General features: G+C 49.2%; 1 protein-coding gene across 1 annotated transcript in view; it reads right to left on the bottom strand.

Moving 5' to 3' along the window:
- Positions 1-1336: 1336 nt before the first annotated feature.
- The window catches only part of IL11RA (interleukin 11 receptor subunit alpha), a 49253-nt gene continuing 25016 nt past the window's right edge, over positions 1337-25573 (bottom strand). The window contains exons 9-16 of the mRNA XM_018564581.1: positions 15703-15866; positions 7942-8105; positions 7694-7850; positions 5162-5230; positions 4057-4121; positions 3266-3432; positions 2654-2733; positions 1337-1700 (exon numbers count right to left, since the gene is read on the bottom strand). Of these exons, the coding sequence (XP_018420083.1) occupies positions 1684-1700; positions 2654-2733; positions 3266-3432; positions 4057-4121; positions 5162-5230; positions 7694-7850; positions 7942-8105; positions 15703-15866 (883 nt within the window). The 3' untranslated portion in view covers positions 1337-1683. The remainder of the gene's footprint in view (positions 1701-2653; positions 2734-3265; positions 3433-4056; positions 4122-5161; positions 5231-7693; positions 7851-7941; positions 8106-15702; positions 15867-25573) is intronic.

Raw genomic sequence — 25573 nt, 5'->3', positions numbered from 1 at the left:
AACCTGCATACAGGGGGGCACATTGAGGAACCTGGCAGTGGGGCCGCAGAGGGAGTAAATCCGGCCCTGGCTGCCCTCATTTCATTTATTTAATGAGCCATTAGAACTAAGGAAGATACGTTGTTACAGCGACATGTCTCGGAGGAGGGCGGCCAGTGAGGGTCACCTTGGTTTACTCGTACGTTGGATATGTCCCTGATACGCGACATCACAAGGCTCTCTAACCTTCTCCAGAATGCCCCTTATAAACCAGCTTGTCGTTGTACCAACACCACAATTTCCAGGGAGCCTCAAGGCTCTCATTGAACGTGGACGTTCCCTTTAATGCCATAGTCTTCTGCAGCCCTCTAGACCTTTAAGAGACAATGGAGCCAACAGGGTTCTGGTGCTCCAGAAATATCTCATACTCTGTACATTTTTTATTTGTTTTTGAGAACTCAAACCAATGCCAGCTGCTACTCTGTGGGGTGAGGGGTATGAGGTGTGCTACCTTAAATTCCCCATTGACCATAGAACTAAATGGGCGCATGCACTGTGATCTCTGTTTATTTAAACCGTTCCCCCAAGGTAGACCCGTCAACGTACGGAGTAATTAAAGAACTTGGCCCAAAGGCATGGGTTCTGAATGCTTTCTGTGGACAGACTCAATCTATGAGATACGGGTGGCCATGAAGTAGGGGAACATAATTCATTGTGGGGAGGCATTGCCCCCCCCCCCCCTCTGATTATGTCGACTCTGGTCTAGAATTCAGAGCCAAATTATCTCTTCAAATTTGGAAATCCGATATAAAGTAGCTGTAAAATTCTCCATCAGCGAAGCTATATTGTTCTGGACAAGGCCCCACCAAGGACCTCCTCCTTCGATGTGTTTCGCCCAAAACTGGACTTATACATTTGCAGGTATGGAACAATAAAGCTTCACTTATATTACAGAATGCCACCAGTTTGGGGGTGAGGACAAACCCCTGCCATGCGACCTAGCTAAGTGGGCGACCCAGTTTATAGGGCATGGGAGCGGTGGACAGTGTTTTGGCTAGCACAATTAACTGTTTCCAGGCCGATGAAGACTCCATTTGACCGATGGACTCCGCAAGGCCGGTAGTTCCCCCGTTTTCCAGCCACATATATCATCTCTGTATTATAAGCACAACAGCTGAGTGACTACGGAACAGATAAGAGTTCACCGTGAAGAAAAAAAGTCTATGTGGTAGCAGCACTGATCGGTTAAACTGGACTACAGCCGACAGCTGGCGGGGGGGATCGGGCAGTCCAGTTAAGTTCAAAGATTGAAAAAAGTTACGCAGAATTCAGAAGCCGAGAACGAGAGCTTCCAAAAAGTTAGTCACATTATCCGCCTGGCTCCTGAAGGTTTGCTATCAGTCACTACTAGAGTTTAGTCCGCCAGGTCTGTTGGGTTAGTGTTTTCTGACGTCGTCTCTGAGGGTTCATCCTTGCGAGCTGCCGTGACGAGGGACTTGTCAGTGGATCCATCCGGGAGAGAAATCGTCCTCCAGGTTCCAACTGGTGGAAGGTGCTTGCCTGCCCCCTGGAGGACAGCAAAGGGAATGGCAACGCAGCCAAGTTTATCTCATCTCTCTATTGTGTGTATGATAAGAGTCATAATGTTCCGCAGATGCTTTTCTCTTCCTCCCGGGGAAAGCCGTCTTCCTTTTCTCTTTGTAACTACAAAATCTGTGTTTCTGAGGGGAGAAGAGGGGATTAAAATATAAATATAAGGTGCCGTAAACTAAAAAAAATAAATAACACATAGTAAACTGATAGAGAAAAAAAAAACACGGCAAAGATTTGATGAAACTTCACCGCTGGCCCTTATCACCATTAGTGATGGGCTCGGGCGTGTTCGCAGCTCCACGTGCCGAGCCCGCCAGGAAGCTGACAGCGCAGCAGCGCCAATCACAGGTACTGAGACATTTTTCTGTTCTGTAGATATTGAGATGGGCCATGCCATGGGTAGAAATCTGTCCAAATTAGTGCCAAGTGGGAGGCTTTTGAGGCAAGTTGTTGCAGTCGGGTGATTTGCAGGTTGTGGCCAGCAGGGGGTCAGCCTCTCCCAAATTAATCCAACAATCATTATATATTTAAAAAATTTAAATAAGAAGAGGGAAGGATCGGTCCCATCACACAGAGTTCTTCAGAATAGGTTGGAACAAAAAACAATCTGCCACCGTCTGCCCCGTCTCTGTACACAGGGCCGGATTTCCCACAAGGCCAACCAAGGCCCGGCCTCGGGGCAGCAGGGAGTAGAGGGGCAGCAGGGAGTAGAGGGGCAGCAGGGGTGTGGAATTCCTATCTCCCAATGCCCGGGACATGCAGTTCAGGGGGCCGGGCGGGTAGTTCTTTTCTACATTTAGCCCGGCTTTGGGCAAGCAGAGCGAAATGTACAGCGGGGAAGCCGCCGCTTGTTTTCTGGGGGATGTCACGGAGATCACTTGTATGGAGCCTGTATACAGGAGGGTCCATAGAGCAACCTAGCATTGGGGCAACAGAGAGAGTAAATCCGGCCCTGTCTGTACATATTGTGCTTGGCACTTGTGATCTGTCCCCTTCATTATGGGATAATTGGTACAGGTTTGGTGAAAAGGAGCTTGAATAACGGCAGAGCTGGGTGACCCCGGCCTCTGGTGACACTTACTTGGGAGGGCTTTCATATGAATGGCTGTGAGGAAGTCTGCTTTCATCCCACCGTACTTCACTGTCCGGCTCACTCTCATCCTGTAAGATAAAAGGAGGCGTCATGTGTGCATCCCGCGCAACACTAGAATCGTCCTTACTTCACGCACAACATGCCTAGAACACACTTAAAGCCTAATTTGCCTTATATCCCCCCCCCCTCCAGGCAGATCATGGCTGGTGGGAGAAGCGAACAGGGGCTGTACATAGCTTCTGGAAAACATAATGGCACCCTGACCCAGTACTCCTCTCAAGGGTCCTCAGCCTTGATGCAAGCAGTGGGCTGGTTCTTGGGAGGAGTTATGCAAATATCAAAATGCGTTGATGGGTGGGTGTCAGTCTGGAGGAGGAGGACTTCCTAGGCAGGCATCATTTGCATGCAGACCACCCCTAGGTAATGACCACATGTGATGCTGAGCCTCCATGATTGAAAGAACTGAAATCCAATGAATGAAAGGGGCGGGGCTAGGGACAGTCGGGCTGGAGAAGAAAGGACTAGATGATGGGTGATCTCCACCCAGGAAGTGAAACATATGGGTGTGGTATTATATTGACATGCCGCAATGACACTTACCAGATGAAGGCTCCAGCGATCAGGAAAAGGGCCAGCACCACGAATGCGAAGACTCCCAGTGAGATGAGTACTGCCACTTTCTCTGCGGGGTCACTGTGGTCTGGAGGGCAGCAAAGTTCTGCTTCAAGAAGCCAATTGTGGACATGTGTTAGGATATCGAATACAGCCTTCAACTTACATTATTACATCAACGGAGCCTGTGCTGAGTTGCCGGGTCTGTACACCTGCTGTGCCCATTATGAGGAGCTCCCCCCATCCCTGTGCTGAGTTCCAGGGTCTGTACACCTGCTGTGCCCATTATGAGGGGCCCCACCATCCCTTTGCTTAGTTCCTGGGTCAGTACACCTGCTGTGCCCATTATGAGGGGCTCCCACCATCCCTGTGCTGAGTTCCCGGGTCTGTACACCTGCTGTGCCCATTATGAGGGGTCCCCCCCATCCCTGTGCTGAGTTCCCGGGCCTGTACACCTGCTGTGCCCATTATGAGGAGCTCCCCCCATCCCTGTGCTGAGTTCCAGGGTCTGTACACCTGCTGTGCCCATTATGAGGGCCCCACCATCCCTTTGCTTAGTTCCTGGGTCAGAACACCTGCTGTGCCCATTATGAGGGGCTCCCACCATCCCTGTGCCGAGTTCCCGGGTCTGTACACCTGCTGTGCCCATTATGAGGGGCTCCCCCCATCCCTGTGCTGAGTTCCCGGGTCTGTACACCTGCTGTGCCCATTATGAGGGGTTCTTATCATCCCTGCTGGATTTTATATTTATTTTGCATCATGTAGAATATAACTAAGACTCCCAGTGAGATGAGTACTGCCACTTTCTCTGCGGGGTCACTGTGGTCTGGAGGGCAGCAAAGTTCTGCTTCAAGAAGCCAATTGTGGACATGTGTTAGGATATCGAATACAGCCTTCAACTTACATTATTACATCAACGGAGCCTGTGCTGAGTTGCCGGGTCTGTACACCTGCTGTGCCCATTATGAGGAGCTCCCCCCATCCCTGTGCTGAGTTCCAGGGTCTGTACACCTGCTGTGCCCATTATGAGGGGCCCCACCATCCCTTTGCTTAGTTCCTGGGTCAGTACACCTGCTGTGCCCATTATGAGGGGCTCCCACCATCCCTGTGCTGAGTTCCCGGGTCTGTACACCTGCTGTGCCCATTATGAGGGGTCCCCCCCATCCCTGTGCTGAGTTCCCGGGCCTGTACACCTGCTGTGCCCATTATGAGGAGCTCCCCCCATCCCTGTGCTGAGTTCCAGGGTCTGTACACCTGCTGTGCCCATTATGAGGGCCCCACCATCCCTTTGCTTAGTTCCTGGGTCAGAACACCTGCTGTGCCCATTATGAGGGGCTCCCACCATCCCTGTGCCGAGTTCCCGGGTCTGTACACCTGCTGTGCCCATTATGAGGGGCTCCCCCCATCCCTGTGCTGAGTTCCCGGGTCTGTACACCTGCTGTGCCCATTATGAGGGGTTCTTATCATCCCTGCTGGATTTTATATTTATTTTGCATCATGTAGAATATAACAGGAGAGGATGGAATACACAGAACTGCCATGTAGACACAAACAGGGAGTTATGTCAGGGAAATCTCCATGTTGGTGTATAAAGGACACATAGGAAGTAGGAGCAGTCTCAGCACCCCACTTTGGGTGAAGGGAACCTGTAATTCTTTGTATTATTATGGGGGGGATTGGGGATCTCTCAGCTGGAATGCTCAGCAGATACAAGAAGCCAAGGGTTGACTCTTCTCACTCGGTTATTCAGGTCGGAACCAACCAAACCATTCGGTTCAATACAAACTCATCCAACATCTTTAACCCGGTCCCCCCCATACTCCATATTGATGTTAACAATCATTGTCCATGGTGCGTCACGTGATACTGTGACCGAGAACTTACCAAATGGCTCCCTAATTTCAGGATCAGGTTCTTCTATAGTGGTTTCATTGCTGGTCTCAGGGACTGGCACTGTGAAACGAGCAAAAATAACACACAATGAGCCACTGGGAAAGAATTACAGTTAAATGTCCAATTTACCAACATCTCCAGGGGTGTCCTTCCTTGTGACCACAGGACAAGGGGAGAGGTGGTCACTGGGACAGATAGGCATGGACTGTTCTTATAACCCGAAGGCAGTCCTCACCCTCCCTCATTATACAGAAGAAAGTGCCCTAGCTGAAGAGGTTTTCCATCACTTGAGGAAGTTGTGGGACATCTCCCCAAGGTCAAAGCAGACCTCAAAAAGAAACTGGAAGCTGTGTGTAAGAGGAGCTGGGTCTCACGCTACCAGTACTATGGGATGTTGGTTCATTCTGTGGTGCTCACTAGCTCTGGTAAAGCTGCTCAGATAGATCAGGGAGCCCCTAAAGGACGAAGCGTCATGCTGCTTGAAAGACACCAAATTCAGTTACTGTAAAAATGGCATCCATTAGAGGCCCATTTTCATGGGAATGTGGGGACTATTAGTTGTGTTTGTTTTGTGTGTATTTTTCCCAGTGTTCTATATTTCAGTTACTGCCTCTTTAAGAAAATGTAACTGTAATTTTTTCGGCGGGAAAAATCTTTATTTTGGCGGGAAAACATCGCCACAAGGATTTCTGGAAGTTTCCACAGCCACCCTATATAAGGAGGGCTTCTAGGAAGAAATCATCAGTTGGAATCCGGTTTTTCAAGCTCCCTGCCACCCTCCCCCCCTCGTCGCGGTATTTTATGTTGTTTGTCACCTCAGATGAGGGGGACTATTCCCTTGAGTGATATATTGCTCGAGTTTCAAAAACTGGGCAATATGGTTGATTTTTAACATTTTACTGGTTGATTGATTTTAATTGGTTATTAGAGATTGATCTAATTATTTAATCCAATAAAATGCCGCGGCCAATTAATGCCAATTCAAATAAAATTGTGTTTTTTGTGGTTATTTATTTAGAGTATTAAGTTAATATAAGCATATGTCACCTACAGTTCCATGAGTCCATCAACAGCAAATCCACACTTTATTCAAGCCCTGTGTAGAGGACGGCAAGGCTGGGTCCTGGATGGGCGATATGTATCACCCCTATTTGGGTTGTGGCCCCTCTAAGGACAGCCGCAGGGTTAACCTTCCTGCCCAAGGAAGGGGTTTAAAAGGTCGGTAACTCCCAGAGAGGAGTGTGGGAGTTGAGGAGGAAGTCATCAGCGGTAGTTGTGTGTAAAGGTGAGAGAGCTGCTGTGTTGCTGTGCTGCTGTGTTGCAGGACTAACATTCCTGGGAAGGGATTCCCCAGGTCTGGGACTTTATACAACAAGTCGGTCAGACATCTTTTGTTTTTGTCATTTGTGCTGAAGATAAGCAAATATTTGTGTTGACCTTTTTCTGCTGCCCTGCAAGAGCAAATAAAAAGACTTGTGTTTTGGAAAACCCGCTGTGCGAATGCTATGTGAGCGCCCCAACATCACACCTGATAAAGGGGGAGCATTGTTATCCAGGGAAAAGGGAAACCCATTGGATGTTCTTAATCACAAAGTTCCTTTTGGACCTGTTGACTAATGGTCTGGTGCCCTGGTTACATTTCAGACTTTTTTTTAAAGACTTTCTCAATAAACAATTTGACTGTCTGTCTAAGCCTTCACCACTCTATCCAAAACAAGCCAAAGAAGACTAAGGGGTCTGGCACGTGAGATTAATAACGTGCTGGATTAGTGTGATCCTAGTTCATTGTATTACTTCATTGCTGTGGTGTATGTGTATAGGCCAATGTAGTTGGATCTGTATGTGCGTTAGAATTAATCGAAATCAATCGATTAATCACAATTTCGATTAATCGAACACGAAAATGTTAATCATTACCAGCCCTAGTCTATTTATAAACTACCTAAGGGGGCCTTCACCCTGCAAATATCTGTGAATGTTCGATCTCTACGGATGTATGTTAAAACGAACATTCTTTAGCTGTACAAGGAAAATAATTTTTGAATGTTTTTTTATGTTATAACTCAATATGGCCACTAGATGGTAGAAAATTAATACCTATTTCCTATGCTCCATTAGCACCATCTAGTGGCCATAATGTGACATTACATAAAAAAAAAAAAAATTAATTGCACTTGTAAAGAAAATAACTAAAGAATGTTTGTTTTGGCACAGAGCATATGTTCATGAATATTCACAGGGTGAAACAGACCCTTAAAATTCATTTTTTTATTGTAAATTCTAAAAAGAAATATCAAAACTTGTTGGTTCAATCGTTCAACGATGAGGCCACTCATTTAGAGCAAGGCTCCCTTTGGGTACCAGAATGTGACTCAAAGCATAAAAAGACAAAAGTCTATGACTAGTCTATGTCCCTGTTGAAATGTTTTCCTTTCACTTCCTCTCTGGCCACTGAGACAGGAAGTGATCAGAATCGACCCAATGGCGAGTTGGTTTTTTTGTGTTGTTTTTCCGTGCACGTACCTGAATGCTCTTTACTGGTCCATGGTGTGGCTCGGGCCTCGGCGCTCCACTCGCTCCAGTTTCCCGCATCCAAAAAGTCTCTGGCACTCACTTGCAGAATATGCTCCACCCCACCAAATGCGTCCGTGATGATGTCCGACAAATTGGCCGTCTCCACCTGGGGCCCGCAGCACCAAACAGAGCCAAGGGTTAAAGTACTAGAAACACCAAGCTGCAACACACACGCACACAGAGCACAGGCCACTCACCACGGACCACACCATGTGGAGCACCGGCCGGTACTGGATTCGGAATCTCAGCTGGAAATGTGGCTCCTGGGGCCACGTGGTGGGGTACGCCCAGGTGACTAGCAGCCGCTGCGGTGCAAATGGGATTGGCTCCACCGATATCTTCTCTGGGGGATCTGGTTTGACTGGAATGCAAAGAGTATAAAGTGACTGAAGTGATACAATCATCTAATTACTTATAATGGAAATAAAACTGCAGCAGTTCCGGTCCAGAGGACAAGAAAGCGAAAGGTGGATCTGCTCGGAGGCTCGGTCTATTCTTACTATGAACTATGACCTTATTATGACTGTGGATTCCATTCATTAGAAAGTTCTCCAGCCCTCCAAAGAACCCCTTAATTCCCCATTATAATAAAATGGTCTCTCCACCCCATGTAGCTGGTCCTAAGTATGCATGTCTGGTACATAGGCAGTAGCGCTGGAGCAGTAGGAATGAGATTGGTTCTAGTTTAATTACAAAAGGGTGTTCTCCTTGGAGCAGGTAGACCTTTAGAGGCTACTGCCTCTCTGGCAGGGGCGTCCCGAGGCTGGGTGACACCCGGAGCGGTAACCGAGTGTCACCCCGCCGAGACGTCACTGCGCATGCGCGTGACGTCATCGCGCACCCACGGCAGTAATCTGATACCTGCCGGCGGCCACCTTGGTGATGGACGCCGGCAGAGAGAGGAGGGGACAGTCACCCGGCTGGATAAGGTATGCCGCCGGGTCCCCTCCTCTCTCCTGATACTGTTGGGCGTTCGGTCCATGACCGGGCGCCCGACTTTTCAGAGGGGGGTGACACCAAAATGACTGTGAGTCATTTTGGTGTCACCCCTCCAATGGTGTCACCTGGGTGTGGGCCGCACACCCCGCACCCCCCTTGTGACTCCACTGCTCTCTGGTCACCATAAAAGAATCACTCATCAGATGATCAAATGTTAGATATGAGGTCAGGGGGGCCTAGTGTAAATGGTCATTTTTCTTGGAGGTTCAGTTAAAATTCATTGAACAAGAACATCAGATACAGCCAACGTATATCGGGGGAAAGGGCCTTCCTCTTCTTCAGGGATTTAATGACAGTATATAGAAGAATGAAGCCGGGGTTCACTACAAAGCCTATATTTGGATTGTTATAGGGTTAAGAATGTCACCACATCCTCACAAAGAGGGTAGACTTTTTCCCCAATCTGATGTTCTTGTACAATAAAAAATGTTAAACAAACCACCAAGCGAGATGACCATTTGTCCAGGATCCCTACCTATGCAGACCTCCAGTTCCTGTAAAGCAAATCTAGCATCAGATATCCACCGATCAGCCATAACATTATGATCACCTGCCTAAGATAGAGTAGGTCCCCCTGTTGCCACCAAAACAGCCCTGACCCTTTGAGACATGGACTCCACTAGACCTCTGAAGGTATGCTGTGGAATCTACAGTAGCTTTTCTAATGGATCAGACTACACGGGCCAGCCTTCGCTCCCCATGTGCATCAATGAGCCTTGGCTGCCTATCCTCATGTCGTTGGTCCACCCGTTTTCCTTCTGTGGACCACCCTTGGTAGGTCCTGGCCACAGCAGATCGGGAACATCCCACAAGAGCTGCAGTTTTAGAGTTGCTCTGACCCAGTCGCCTAAACATCACAATTTGGCCTTTGTTAAAGTTGCTCAAATCACAATATTCCACCTGACAATCTGATTTCCTCTCCGGAAGCCTGGAGCCTTCTTTGTTTGTGGCCGGTTCACACCACAAAGTTTGTGTTCCAGAGCATTTGGCCTCTGGAATGCAAGCTGGCCGACTCCCTGCGTTCAGGGGCGGGAGGGTGGCGTGACGGTGCAAGTCAGTGGCACGGCAGCCACGCCCCTTGCCTGCAGTGCGATCGCCCACACCCTAACGTGCGGCACATTAGTGCCTGCGTTCCGGCCCAGTGCGATCTGAAAAAATAGTGCTTGCAGCATTTTGCAGATCGCACTGGACCGGAACGCAGGCACTAATGTGCCACGCGTTCGGGTGCAGCCGATCGCAGTGCGGGCCGGTGGGGCGTGGCTGTGGTGCCATTGACTTCAATGCACCGTCACGCCTCCTCCCGCCCCTGAACGCAAGAAGAAGCCGGCCAGCTTGGGTTCCGGAGGCCGAACCCTCTGGAATGCAGACTTTGTGGTGTGAACCGGCCCTCGGGCATCATCCAAAGTCAGCATGTACTTCTTGGTATAAGATGTTGGCTCAGCGATTATTACATCATATATGTCATTTTTTATTTTGTCCATTTGGATTCTCCACAATGTAAAACAAAATTAAAATTTAGGAAGAGTGAGGACCCCTCATAATGGACACAGCAAATGTGCCAACCCAGAAACTCACCAATAGGGTCCCTGAGGGGCTATATGAGGCCATCAAGTGGTTTGACTCTCCGGCATCCACCAAACACTGAAATATCCATTTTGGGAAAAGTGACCCTTCAGATGAAGGCTTTGTCTTCAGACTCTTCATGGACCAGGAGTAAGGGGTGTTATAAGGATGAGGGAGACTTTTAGCTACTTTAGTACAAGTTTCTGGGTAGAATAATTATCAATCCCCCAAATAAGAGTAGAAGCTTTCCTCCTCCCCTGAAAATGTACTGCAGGATTCTGTTGCTGGCAGAGGGGAGAGGAACATTTCAGGCGGCTTGTATGAAATGATGGAAGGTTTCCAGTAATACAACGGAGTGAGCCCTGTAACCCGGGAGAGAGGGAGAGAATGCCTGGACAATGCGGTCATTGTGCTGTCAGTGCGACGGGGCACCTCCATGCAATGCTCACAAGAAACCACTGACTCACACCCCCGCCTCTCCAATCTCATCTCCACCACCGGGTCCCCAGATGGGGCCCTCATCACAGAATGTGTAATACCTAAGTGTAGATTGAAGGGATGAAAGGCTGAGGGAAGGAAAATGAAATGATCTGCAGACAGACTGCGTACAGGAAGAGAGCTGGGTCGTAGGTTTCCAAACAGGCTAATGATCTGACAAACGGAGAATACAGAACCTATAAGGTAAAGACGATGGCCGCGCATGTGCGCAAACCCATGTTTAGAACAGCTATTGTGCGCATGCGTGCACGATCGGAAGTATGGGCAAAGGCACGCAAACATCCGACGCACGGGAAGTGACGCTTCTACCTTGATGAGTTGGTCCATTTAAACGGGCCTGCCCTTGTCACTGTGCTGATGGTCTTTCAGCTGTGTTCCTGTGCCTGTTGCTCTGTTGGATTAGCTGCAATTATATTCTTGACCCGGATCGTTGGGACTCTCCTTGCTGCCTGACCTCGGCCTGTTTCCTGGACTTGCTTGTTGCCTGCTGATACTGTAACTTCGCTGCCCGGTTGGTTCCAATCCTTGGCTATCCCTGACTATGCTTCTGTATCCTGATCAGGGCAGCCATCAGGGGGGGTACGGCCGATACTCATGTAAGGGGCCTGGGGGGCCCGCCCGGGTCCCTTACATGACTATCGGCCAACGGTAAAGGGCGAGGAGGGTGGAGGCCTGGCCCTAGCACCACATGGCCCCAGCATTGCCGCTCCAGCGGCTTAGAGACAAGCTGGGGCCCCATCAGCGACGCTGCTCGTCTGATGTCGGACTGGCCGGAAGTGGCGTCACGTCAGTCACGTGACGTCACTTCTGGCCAGTCTGGCGGCAGACGAGGCCATGTGTGCAGGTAAGAGGAGCTAGGAAGGAAGGAAGGAAAAGAGGGATGCAGCCCTGACCAGCCCACCTGAGACCCCTTCAGAGCCCACCATAGACAGTCCCAGACGGGCTGTGCAGCATCTATGGTGGGCTCCGCAGGGTCACTCTCAGGTGGGTCCTGTGACCAGCACGTCACTAAGCCCTATGTCCAGCGCGTCACTAAGCCCTGCGTCCAACGCGTCACTAAGCCCTGCGTCCAGCGCCCAGCCTAAAGCCGTGTAAGGGGCCCCAAAATTTCTGATGGCTGCCCTTATCCTGATTCAGCTTATCCACTCCTGGTCATTTCCTGCACAAGTGCTTGATCCCACCAGTGCTACTCGTCATCCTCTCACACTCTGTTCCCACCTCCAGGGGGTGTAGGATGCGAGAAGCAAGAGAAGCCTCCTCATCTGTTGGTCTATCACCAAGTACATGATAGAACCTCCAGAAGGGTAGAAAGTGATGTTGTCAGGGGATGGCAAAAGATGACTTGGAACCTTTGGCCTGGGGGGGCAAACACAACCCTTTCAAGGTAGGGACACGTTTCTGTGGGGTGAAAAAGTGTACCATGCCCAGTTTGCCATGATGCCTCATTGACTGGTGGCACCAACCTTCCACCATGGCCAATCAAAGGGCCACCTATTGGACATGGTGTATCGTGACACACCGTCTCCCATCCTTTATCATCAGCTTCCTTTGTGGCTCTCCACATTTGGGCACATGATATCTCAGAGCCACAAAGGAAGTCGACGCCGGAAGACTTCCCTCTGCCAGATGCTGTGAAAGTATGAACAGGGAGCACATAGCTATATAATACCAACCATGTATCACTGACTGCTGATTCCAGATTCCGGATGTCTGAATGGTAGAGTATCTCAATTTAGGGCCATCAGCTCAAGCTATGTTATGTTATTAGTACTGGCCTAGGGGGGCAAATGCCTTCCAGCCCAGCGCTCCCCTAGATGGAAAACAGTCTCATGTGAGGAACTACTAATCTCATTACAGAGACTATTTCATGTAAAGCATTAGCAATTCTAGAAGGAAACTCAGAGATGATGGCCGTGATGGTTCAGCAACTATATCCTCCTGTAGGACAGTTTAGTGACTTTGCAGCCCAGCTGACCCAAACTCCAACCCAAATACTAATGACAATATATGGTTTAAAGGTTTGTAGATAGCCGACCATCACACTTATATGAGCTTGTTGGACATCCCATTCTAAAACCATGACCTTTAATATGCAGTTGGCCCTCCTTTGCAGGTGCAAAACCCTTCGCTCTTCTAATGCTGGACACACACCTTACAACCATTGCACGACTTTCATTGTGCGATGGTTGTAAGGTCATTTAAAAAACGTACGATCTTAGCTATTGACTCTGCAAAAAGTTGGGGACCTCTGCGCACTATGCGCTGACCCCACTCTGTTATTTTTACGTGGCCTACCGCTGAGTTGCTGTTGTTCCCAGTTGCTCCCACTTTGTTATAATACCAGTAACAGATGACCGTGGAATATTTAGTAGCCAGGAAATTTCACGGAACACCTGAATCCAATGAAGGAGGGGTGTCCCAGTGCTTTTGGTGATATAGTGTATGTTCACAATGTCTCTTACAGGGTCTCTGAGGGCTGACGTCGATCTAACACTGGATCAGCTATATAAGGATCAATATCACATTCAGCATTATATTCATTACTTTACATGACAGATGTATCAAGAGAGACCACATAGGAGATATTGTGCACACATATTGCAGAGGTGGAAACTGTGTTTCTAATGCAATATTTGTAATCAAGTGGATTAACTCTCGAGTGTTCTTGGGTGGCAGTGGAATCCGGCATGTTGCTCTGTTTTTGTGATTCTCAAATGTAAAATTCATATCCCTTCTTGTCTTCCGAGCAAGATGCCATAGCGACCCAGGCGGCCCGCATGGCATCAGGGAGATGTCCTGGCCGGGCCCCGCCGTGCCTCGGCCCCATAGCGGCCGCCTGGGTCGCTATGGTGATTGTTACGCCACTGGTTTTTGATACCAAGAATGGGCTGTGGGGACTGTGGTTCACGCTGTCTATAATATGTGATACTTATAAATGTCGTCTTGAAAATCACAAAACCCACGTTGAAGCAACCTAAGCTTGATAGATCCTGAAGGTGTTAGTGGTACATCTTTGACCTGCAGAGAAGACATTTAATTTACCTTTACCAACAACTGGCATCTGTACACAGTGGAGTTGTCTTTTAAATTAAATCACTGATCAGCAATGATGGCTGAGGACTTTAAAAAAAATGAGTCTATATAAAGCAGCTTAACTGCAAGCAGCCTAAGTGCTATTGGGCATGGATGTTAGCTGTTTGTGGAATTGCCAGTTTAAAGTAAACTTTAGACAGAAAATACGAGCAATGAAGTGTAAGCAAGTTCAGGACTCTAAGGTACAGCTGGACATTGTATTATTATTTTCTAACAAACAGGTCATATTTTATATCCAGCACAGTTCTAATAATTCTAAATCATATTGCAATAATCTTTTATGCTTCAGTCCATCCTAGAAGTCAGGATAAATGTATGGCTCTAGAGCCGTGGTTCTCAACTGGTGGGTCGTGACACAAAAGTGGGTCGCGACCCTGTTTTCAGTGGGTCGCTGCATGCCTTCCACTTTTCTAGGCGAGAGGCTCCCCATCCTCCCTCTAGTACAGCACTGTCAGTTCTCGCACCAAGAAGCCATTCAGAATATGCTGCCCGGTGCCGAGTGTCAGCTAGAGGTGGGATAGGATGGGGCTATGGCCGCAAGGGAGCTCCATCCATACATGCTTTGCTTACAGCTTACTCATGTGTCCTGTAGAGGTGCCTGGACCGGAGTAACGCACTGTACTCTGCAATCACACCTACTACGCATTCTGGTGTGGGAGGTGTGTTGCGTTGCCATTTATTTGAAATGGTACCCCAAACACACCTCCCACCCACAGTCTGATTGTCCGCACCGGAACGCGCGGTACTGCAATGCCGTGCGGTCCATTGCAGTGCGATTTGGGTCGCGACTTAATGACCAAGGACAAAATGTGGGTCCTGAAGTTACACAGGTTGAGAACCACTGCTCTAGAGGTTAGCACTATTCTCTCTGTTTGTTTTTTATATATTAAAATGGATCTCATCTGTCATTTCAAGCAAGTCATTAAACTTGTCCTCTGTGACACTTGACATTTCAAAGACTAGACCGTACTTGCGATGATCGCAAGCCCGCCCCGCTGAGGGGCGGGCTTCCGATGACCGCAATGCTGAACGGGCCGGTGTGCTTACGAACATGCCACACACCCGCCGACAATCGTACGATTCTCGGCGGGTTTTCGAACATGTTCCTAAGATAAAAGTCGTGCGACCTTACAGTAGCAGAGGTCGCACGCCTTCCACACACCTTGCGATAATCGTACGATCGCGAGATTTCCAGCGATTATCGTACGATTATCGCAAGGTGTGTGGGCACCTTAAGAAGGAGTGTGTCTGTGGAAATGTGGGCCTACTTAGCCTAATGAGCATTGGTGAGGTCAGGTACTGAGGTTGGATGAGAACACCTGGCTCACAATCAGCATTCCAATTCATACCATAGATGTTCATTAGGGTTGAGGTCAGGACTCTGCAGGCCACGCATGTTCGTCCACACCAAACTGGTCAAGCCATGTCTTTATGGAGCTGGCTTGGTGACCCTAAACTCATTCATTTGGAGGGGTGTAAACATACTTTTGGCCATACAGTGTAACTAGCCACCCACCTTACCTCTGATGCTAATGCTTAACAACTCTGTAGCCCATCTCTCCCAGGATGCAGTACCTCCCTCACCAAAAAGCCACCATCATGGGCTCATTCCATTGCTATTCTCATAGGAGGTCTTGGCTTGTGTTGACACAAGTTTGTGACTTTTCTCCAGCACCTTTTTATCTTTAGTTCAGCTTGATATATATAATTTTCTCTTTGTGTCTTCATGTTTTAAAAGCTGTTTCAAGAAGCAATCCACCGTACCCTGAATGCATGGTGTATACTAGACGATTATTGGTGCTCACCAATGGACTGGACGTTGAACTCCAGAATACGGAAATTGAAGCCCAGCGGATTGATCTCCGTGATGTTCATCCGGTAGGAGGTCCACAGCCTGGAGTGTCTGACGGAGCACATGTTGGGAAGGGCCGGATCCTGCACACAGACCTCGGGGGTGCCCTCATTCACCCTGTAAAAAAAACCACACATTCTTAAAGGAGAACGCTATTCTTAAAATATTGGCGTAACATAAAAGCCGTTCTGTCATGAAATAGAATTTAAGGATGCACTCTAAATCTTCACGTCCTTGCAAAATGGCAGACAAGGGGCCATTCTGAACACCATTAGCATACAGAGTACCCTATAAATCGCATTTCCTGTCTATATGAAGTCAGATTATCCAATGCAACCAAAGATTTGTTCTCAGAAATTTCTCGTGCGAGTACAACCGAGTGAAAGCTGCGAGCACCATAGCGAATCACGAAGATTTGTTTTTGCTCAAATGCTCCAAGACTCTTCCAGGATGAAGCTGCTTCTACCCATTCACAACATGCACTTCAGTTCCAATGTCCCAGCATATCCTCTCCTGTAATAACATCAGCATTGTTTTTCGATAATGCCAGGGCCGTCTTTACCGCAGGGCAAAAGGGGCAGCTGCCCTGGGCCCCAAAGGTTACAGGGGCCCAGAGCAGCTGTCCCTTTCGTCTGGAGCGGCAGGCAGGAGCAGCGACACCGCTGGTCGTAGGGGCAGACTGGGCTGAGGGACTGCCGGCATGTTCAAAGCCAGGACCGGTGCTAACCTAGCCTGAGGGGGGCGGTAATTGGCAGGTGATAGAGAAGAGCAGCCGAGCGGGCGGAACAGCGGACAATTAAGTTGCTGGTAAGTGCTGGGAGTGGCCAGAGCTGTGCTCTTCTCTGCCTGTTGTCTGCAGCTCCAGAGAGCGGAGCGTCTGGCCGGCAGAGGAGGAGGATGTTGCTGGGAATGCAAAGGGGAGCCCGGCTTGGGGGGCGGGGGATGCTGGTTGTCCTGTTGAGTGTATTGTTTTGCAGAGTCCTGTTTAATAGATTACAGAGTCCCGAGTCCATTGCGTTGCAGAGTCCCGAGTCCATTGCGTTGCAGAGTCCCGAGTCCATTGCATTATTACATTGAACCTTTTATTTTTATATACTGTATATATATTATTTTCTAGTCTCTTTTGGGGGTAGTAGTGATGTAGGTAGATATGGTGGCCTGGGTCGGGAAGTGGGGAGGGGCAGGTGATGGTGGTGAGGGGGTTGTGGGGGCCCTTTAGCAAAATCTTGCCTGGGACTCAATTAATATTTAAGACGGCCCTGGATAATGCAATCAAAGCCTTCCATCTGCCAAAACTTCCACCAACTTCCTGGATTCCCAGTGTGCTTTGAGTCTATTTGGTGCAATCTCCATTTCTGAACTCTACATAACCCATCATGCATTGCCTATTACAACACTGGGATTGCTTAGGTGGTTATAGTGAATGCAGAGACTCTGGTTCTGCAGGCATTGTAAAAATGGGCACAGTAAGGCAACCATTATTATTATTATTATTATTATTATACAGGATTTATATAGCGCCAACAATTTTCACAGCGCTTTGACCATCAATTTCTTTTGTACGCAAAAAGGTTTGAATCTCCATAATGGTGGGCTGATAGATTCTAGGTGTACAAAGCTCATGTGGAAGAGAGTTTGTGCTCAAGGATACTATGCGTTTCATTTTCAAGAGACCCTATCATAAAAAAAAAAGGTGTGGGTATAACATAACAGGTACCTAGAGCTGCAACACCCTCCAATATCCCAATCTTATGGGCCTCTCCTATTGAACATTCAGGGACAAATCTCGTGGACGGCGCTGCTTTTCCTGGAAATCGGGGACAGTTAGTAGCTCTGCAGTCACTGAGAATATTCCTGAATGAGGGCGATATAATTAGACATACAAAGTGACCTTCTCCCCCTCTGGATGTCTTCCCTGCGTCCACCGACCGCACATTCCTGCTTCCCCGCTCAGCTACAAAAGTCACAGCACTCCTTTTAATTCCCTGGTTCAATCTAAAGTGTAATAAAAGCTCCGGGTGATTCAGAGATTGCACAAGAGGCCGGAGAACGGCTGGATGGTGGTTTTCACATATGACCCGCCTAACCGCCAGAGACTGACTCCCTGACCACAAGTGGGGTCGGGGGGAGAGTGACCACAGCATCAAAGCTCCAGAGGTGTGGTGTGATCTCTCGCGCCCTGCCCACCGCAGGCTCCAGAATTCGGATGTGCATAGGAGATCGGGAGAGAGAACACCCAGGTCTACATACTCAACAACGTCTTCCTATACAGCTTCCGACTACAATGCGGTCTCAGCTACTGTGCAAGAGCTCCGCCCCTAGCCACACCTTACACAAATTATTACTGCTTAGGGGGGCCATTTTCTTTTCAATTTTATTTATTTTTGAAATTTATACATTATTTTTCATTTTTGTATTTCAACATGTACATTTTATTTCCATATTTATTTTAGTTTACATGTGTGTGTATATATATATATATTATTTTTTTAACTTATTATTATTTTTTATGTGCATCTATTTTTGTATGTATATATATATATATATATACATATACACACACACACACATACAGTATGTAACATGTGTAGCGCAATTTCAGTTTTTGCACGTAGGCGCAGCCAATGCGTGTTTGCGTGCACGTGGGGGGTGGGGGACCTTTAAAAATATTTTTTTTTTTCATTTTCTATTACATTTTTTTTTCCTTTTACATTCAACTTTATTGCTATCACATAGTGGGATAAGAAGCCTCCTATGTAATAGCAAATATAATGTGACAGGTCCTCTTTATGGATGCATTCAGACCCCTTAATGTCACCTAGGGACCCCAAAGAAGGCGAGATCAGTGGCTGGAAGAATGCTGATCTGTCTCCGATCGTTGCGGGGAGACCCGCTACGCTATGCTGGTCCTGGCCAGCACAGGGGACAGCGGAGACTGGGGAAGCCGCCGGCGGCAGCGGAGGGGGGCACACAGCACCCCACTGTACAAGAGACCCTCTACAGCCGTCGGATTGCTCGTATCTAAACAGCAATTGCCGGCTGTTTAAAATGATACAGCCATGTTCCTGGTATAACCGCTTCAGGATAGGATGTTTTTATTTTTACGGTGGGCGCTCTTGGCAAACCTGCAGGCTGCATACAAGTGATCTCTGCGGCATTTTGCCCAAAGCAGGGCTGACTGTAGAAAACAAATACGTGCCCGGAGCTGCATGTCCAGGGCATCAGGAGATAGGAATTCCACACCCCTGCTGCCCCTCTACTGCCTGCTGCCCCTCTACTGCCTGCTGCCCCAAGGCAGGGCCTTAGTTGGCCTTATGGGAAATCCGGCCCTGAATACATCAGTAGGGTTGCCACCTTTCCGGGATTCACCCGTACAGTCCGTGTTTTGAATGCTGTGTCCGGGTTTCATGGCAGCTGAAACCCGGACACAAGATGTCAGGCAGACAGGGGCAACCAAAATTAACATAGGGTCTACTGGCCCCCCCCCCCCACTGAAAATAGTCTCTATTGTGATATTTACATATTAGTGGGTGGCGCTATTTACATTAGAATAAGCTGTGACTCGCTAGAGTCGCTATTTAAAATTGCCGTGCGTCGCTAGAGTGTTCGCATTTCACTGGAAGAAAAGGTGGCAACCCTAACCAGTCGTTATCTGCTTTAAGACACACTGTCTCTGACTGAAACCTCGGATGGAGCTGCACAGGTGAAAGAGGATGGAGGGGGAGGAGCCAATACTGTAGCTTATTTACTTCTATGTGTACATTTCAGCCTGAGTTACTGAGCTCTGTGAACAAAAGGGATGATTGGCAGCTGGAAATCGTGAAAATGACCATAAAGCTCCACCGCTGGCCAGAAACAAGAATGCATCATATCAGTACGCAGTTTTTCATATTTACCAGACTGGAAAGAAATAGTTTCATGGGGTACATGGAGACAGTCCTAGTTCTCCAGCCGTGCCTTGTTGTGCCTTGCTGACATCACCGCTCTCCAGATATAAGTTGTATTATACAGTGGTGATGTCACAGGTATAGATTTAGGCCATGACATAGGACGTTATGAGAACACAGCTCCTCATGTATGTACAGTAGAACGTGTTCCGCTGATCTCCAACCCGGCTGCGGAGGAGAGTGCCGGCGGAGTCGTACCTTTGGCTCGTCTCCAGCTCATATGAGGAAAATATTTTCCTGCTTTCTGCTCTGGGACGTCCCCGTCCATTAAACAGACACAATATCCTTCCAGGAGTCACGGGGTGAATGACCATCCTGGGAATATTCCCATACAGCGATTGTGATGACAAGACTCTGACTCATGGCGCTCTGTCTCCTCGCGCAGCCAAAAGTCTGCAGCGAGGACCTGCCGCTCAGGAGCCCTTCATGAACTACAAGCCCCAGCATGGCCTCTTAAAGCTGAAATCAGAGTGAACTTTTTTTTCTTTATTTGAATGTATTCATCAAGAGCCGCAATGGTTATACATTCTACGATATGTAGAGGACACTGCCCCCCCCGACCGTTCTACAATAAACCACATCTAAAGCCAAAACGATCTCAGGGGTCTATTCACTAAGCTGCCGAAGGAGATGATGCGTGGACCTATACGGGTTGGACTTGATGGACGTATGTCTTTATTCAACCCCAAATACTATGTAACTATGAAGGATCTAGCCGTAGCTTCGGTCGATCCTTCGGCTAGCTTCGGCCCCAGGACCCCTTCGGTTCAGTAGAACCGAAGGGCTGCTGCACGGGCTATTCACTATAACCCGTACAGCTCCTGAAGTCGGCCGAGCGGCTCGGCCGAGCCGAAGGCATATGCCTCGGCTTGACTGAGCCGCGCTGAAAGCCGAAGCTGGCCGAACGACAGCCTGCTGCTGACTGCTGGGCGGAGCCAACCATCATCTCACGGCTGGCTCCGGCCACTCGCACAGACAGATCAGCGTCCCTGGTTACCAGGTAACCAGGGACACCGATCTCCAGATAGCCGTAACCAGGGACACCGATCTCCAGATAGCCAGGCGCTCCGGGACTCTCCCGCTATTACCCTGTTTCCCCTAAAGTACGACCTACCCCAAAAATAAGACCAAGTACTATTTTTGGGAATTGCTAAAATATAAGACCTACCCCGAAAATAAGACCTAGTTGTGACCATTCCCAGGGCCAGTGGTGGCATAAGGGGGAACTTGAAGAGCCGCGGGAGAGGCATGAGAGAATCAGCGGTGCCAAGGAAGCCGGCGCTAGAGGAAGCGAGGCGGCAGCGCAGGGAGCAGAGCCGCATAAGCCGATGCCTCCTCTATAGCGCCGGCTCCTGTCACAGGCGGAGTGATACCACATGCACTCCGCCTGTGAGGAATCGATAGTGAAAGTGCGCTTCGCTCATTCTGGCCAACGATTGGTTACCAAATTGTTCTTGGAAAGGTACGGCACCCCTGATTGCCCTGATCACCATATTTGTGTATATGAATACATGTAGACTGTTGTACATGAATAAGTGTGGCTTGTTGTACATTTTTTGTAAATAAGGCCTACCCCGAAAATAAGACCTAGTGTGTTTTTGTGAGCCAAACAAAATATAAGACAGTGTCTTATTTTCGAGGAAACACGGTAGATAGCGGCTCACGGCCGCCCGGGAGAGAAACACTTTCGCCCAGAAAGGTTAAATCCTGCTCAATCGAGCAGAGTAAACCTTTTCTCTGCTCTGTTTTTTGTTTTCTTCTGACATCAGAGCCGTTGGCTGCCGTCAGAATAATAATTTAAAAAAAAATCACTTATTTTTTACTACTTTTTTAACTGTTTTTCTATTCTGCTCGCTACCACAGATGTACCGAGCAGAACAGCCGAGCTGAATGCCGGAGGTTCGGCTTAGCCGATCCAGATGTTGGATCGGCTGAGTCGAACTCCTTCTGCACTTGGGGAAGCCACATACCCGAAGCCACATACAGCTGGAATCAGCCGTACAAGCCTGAAGTGAATAGCCGAACTTCTCACTAATAGCACTGATATTACAGTTGTCACCGGAGCAGGAATAGAGGGAATATCTTCCAATGGGGTCACCTTGTCTAAGCCCTCATTCACACTAGAAAAGGCCGGCAGGTACAGCTCTGTGCTGCGTGCACGGCCGTATCGGGCAGCTCCGGGGAAGGACAGGTGCTGTGTGTGATTAGTACGCAGCCCCCGTCCTTCTCTATGGGACTACGCGGCCTTACGCCCCCCCTACACTCACCTCAAATGCAGATCCGTCCGTAGGGGTGGGGGTGTCCCGGCTCGGACGCAGGCAGGATCCATCCTGCACGGATGTGCAGGGCGGGTGAGCGTACGGCCACGTCCTCCCATAGAGAAGGACGGGGGCTGCGTACCAATAACACGCAGCACCTGTCCTTCCCCGGAGCTGCCCGATACGGCCGCGCACGCAGCACGGAGCTGTAGGTGACGGCCTTTTATCCTGTGAATGAGGCCTAACAGTGAATTCCCTCTGACTTTGGACGGGTGTTTTTCCCCATTTGGATGGTCTCCAGCAGCGAAAGCTTCCGTCTGCCTCTTTTCCCTGCTGACACATACGGACGCCGGATGCTCAGGACGCACAGTTGGCCGTCAGCTGTGGCTGGCTGCCACCATGACACACACTATGATCCTGATACGAGTGTGTGTGTGTGTTTAATTGAGAAAAGATGAGCAGTCAGACATTGCCGGCATACCGAACCCCCTCGCTGGCCTGTAATTATATCTCTCTGACTGCAATCGAGAATTTATTATACATCTCGCTATGATCTGTCCACACGCAGAGAGCCCCGGGGGCCCCTGCTGAACACGGAACATGATGCGATGAGCACATACTACAGAGCGGGGGCGAGCACGTGGCGTGCTCATAGTATCAATGTTATCCAGTGTTAAAGCTTCAGTCTTGCACAGTTGTACCGTCTCCTCTCCAGCTTACTCTGAACCCCCCCTCCCCCATCAACATGATCATAACTTTTTCATTTCATATCTTTTTCTAGACCCGCTGTGCTTATCTATACAATGCAGACCGGTCATGGCTGGTGGGAGGGGCCAGCCTGGGGCTGTACATATTCCTGAAAACATCACAGCACCCGGCCTCAGTACCCTTCTCAAGAGCCCTGATGCAAGCAGTGGGCCGGCTCTTGGGAGGAGTTATGCAAATATCAGTATGCCTTGATGGGCGGGTGTCAGTCTGCAGGAGTGGGGGCGGTCCTAGTTAAGTTCCTACGATTAAGGGGGCGGGATCTGAGCGAGCAAAGATTTGGTATTCAGATTTTTTTTTCCTTGTCTCCGGCTGCCCCGGCCGTGTGCGGATGATAATATTTTGGCACTTCCGCCCGTCAGATGTTCCGGCTGCTCCAGGAAATAGCTGAACGGAACATCAGCCTGGCCCCGGGCGGGGGCCCCCTATTTATAGGATCGGCTGTGTCTGTCTGCTTCACCTCCCCGCGCCGGGTTGGGGTAATCAGCAGCTCTCCGCCTCTTTCCGGCATCACAGGACAGACAGGAAATGGTAATCATTCATTAGGAGTCGGTAACGTCCCGATAATAGGGATCGGCGGAGGGATTCGGAGGACCCAAATCTCAGCTAATGAGCCCCCAAATTTCATCATGTGGACGGAGTTGGGTGAAAAAAAAAAAATCGCAAGACTTTCCTATTAAAAAAAAGCTAACTGATCACATGATCACCAATCACCTTGATAAATAAGGGCCAGGGATAGGGTTAGTGTTAGTCTAGGGTTAATATTTGCGTAAGGGTTAGTGTAAGGGTTAATCTTGCTGTCAATGTTGGGGTTCAAATTTGGGTCAATGTTAGTGCAACGGTAATGTTAGGGTTAATCTCAGAGCTGGGGGTAATGTTAGGGTTAATCTCAGAGCTAGGGGTAATGTTAGGGGTTAATCTCAGAGCTGGGGGTAATGTTAGGGTTAATCTCAGAGCTGGGGGCAATGTTAGGGTTAATCTCAGGGCTGGGGGTAATGTTAGGGTTAATCTCGGAGCTAGGGGCAATGTTAGGGTTAATCTCAGAGCTGGGGGTAATGTTAGGGTTAATCTCAGAGCTGGGGGTAATGTTAGGGGGTAATATCAGAGCTAGGGGTAATGTTAGGGGTTAATCTCAGAGCTAGAGGTAATGTTAGGGGGTAATATCAGAGCTAGAGGTAATGTTAGGGGTTAATCTCAGAGCTGGGGGTAATGTTAGGGGTTAATCTCAGAGCTAGTGATCAGTCTGCTGCAAGCAGGAGGAAGCATTTCCTCAGTCTCCCCTCCCCCAGTGATCAGACTGCAACATTGTAACTTTGTAGTAATGCAATGGTTCAGTCTGATCACTGGGGGAGGGGAGACTGAGGAAATGCTTCCTCCTGCTTGCAGCAGACTGATCACATGATCTCTGAAATGTATATTGTGCTGTGGTATGGATTTATTCATGGAGACTTGTAATGTTGATGACAGGTCCTCTTTAAGCAGTAGCATACGCTGGGTACTCGCTGTGACTTGCTTGTATTGGCTCTGATGGGTTTTGGCGTTCTCGCAGCGCCCCGCACTCAGCCCGTAGGGGGGCATGTCAAGTTTTGGCCGGCGGGCCCGGACACCTCCCTGCCCCCGGCTGTCGCCCCTCGCGCCTAGCGAACAGAACGTCCCTGTGCTACAAAGGGGCCCCGTTTCCCCCCATCGGGCCGGCTCTAGAAACACGTTCCTTGCCTGTGTGTTTTCATTACCCACAATCCCCCCCCTCCCCCGAGCCCTGGCACCGCCTCTCGCTGTTTGCTGACCTGAAGTTGGCAGAACGTCCCTCCGACGACACAAAACCACATGAAGCCCAAAGTCCTGGAACACTGACTGCGCGTTATGTTACCACGACGCGGGACGGGGGCCGGCCGGGCGCCAAGAGTTGTGGAAACTTTACGGAGTTAAAGCCTTCAGTCTTCTATCTGACCTCCGTCCTCCCCTTCAGTCTTTTATCTGATTTGCATAACCACTCCCAAAGAGCCGGCCCACTGCTCACATCAGGGCTGAGGGCTCTTGAGAGCAGTACTGAGGGAGGGTGCTGCAATGTTTTCAGGAAACTATGTACAGCACTCTGGTGGCCCCTCCCACCAGCCACGATTTACCTGCATCGCATTGAGAACCACACACACCCTGCAACAGGAAGCCTACAGAAAGCGAGGGGAATTAGATACCAGACCCCAAAGAGAGGGGAAGCCTTCCAATGGGGACACCTGCTGTAGTGACAACTGTCTAAGAGGGCAATTCCCCCCTTTTTAAAGAATGCCGTCCCTGCCCAAAACCACCCACCTTGCTTGTTGGGATCCACTGTCCCTCCTGCAGGGATCAGCATGGTGGGTGTCTGTGGGTAGCAGGGACAGAGACCAGCAAACGTCCATTAGCTGATCTCGTCCCCGCTGAGTGAAAATGGAAGCGACGCTGATTGCATCACTTCCGGCTTCTGAGCTGTCATTTCCAGGCTGGAGAAGCTGATGAAGTACGATCTGTGCTTGATCAGCTTCCCTGGGCTGCAAAGGTGACATAGACCCCCGGTGTCACCTTAAAGAGCACCTGTCACCACTAATATGCCATCACATAGGGGGCTTGTGAGTTTAACAACAGAGATCTGGGCAGGGCTGACACCTACCGTGTTTCCCCGAAAATAAGACAGTGTCTTATATTTTTTTTTTCACAAAAAAAGACACTAGGTCTTATTTTCGGGGGATGTCTTATGTGTACCTGGCTGCAGCTGTCCGCTCGTGCGTGCGGATGGGCGTGCGGGAGGGAGGGAGCTGCGGCCACTCTCAGCTGTAATGCCGTGTATGGAGCCAGGCAGGTGGGCGTGCGGGGAGGC

Source organism: Nanorana parkeri, unplaced genomic scaffold (assembly GCF_000935625.1).
Source record: "Nanorana parkeri isolate BGI_ZX_2015 unplaced genomic scaffold, ASM93562v1 scaffold763, whole genome shotgun sequence".
Classification (NCBI taxonomy): domain Eukaryota; kingdom Metazoa; phylum Chordata; class Amphibia; order Anura; family Dicroglossidae; genus Nanorana; species Nanorana parkeri.
The sequence above is the reverse complement of the archived record's forward strand: the minus strand, read 5'-3'. Positions and strand labels throughout refer to the sequence as shown.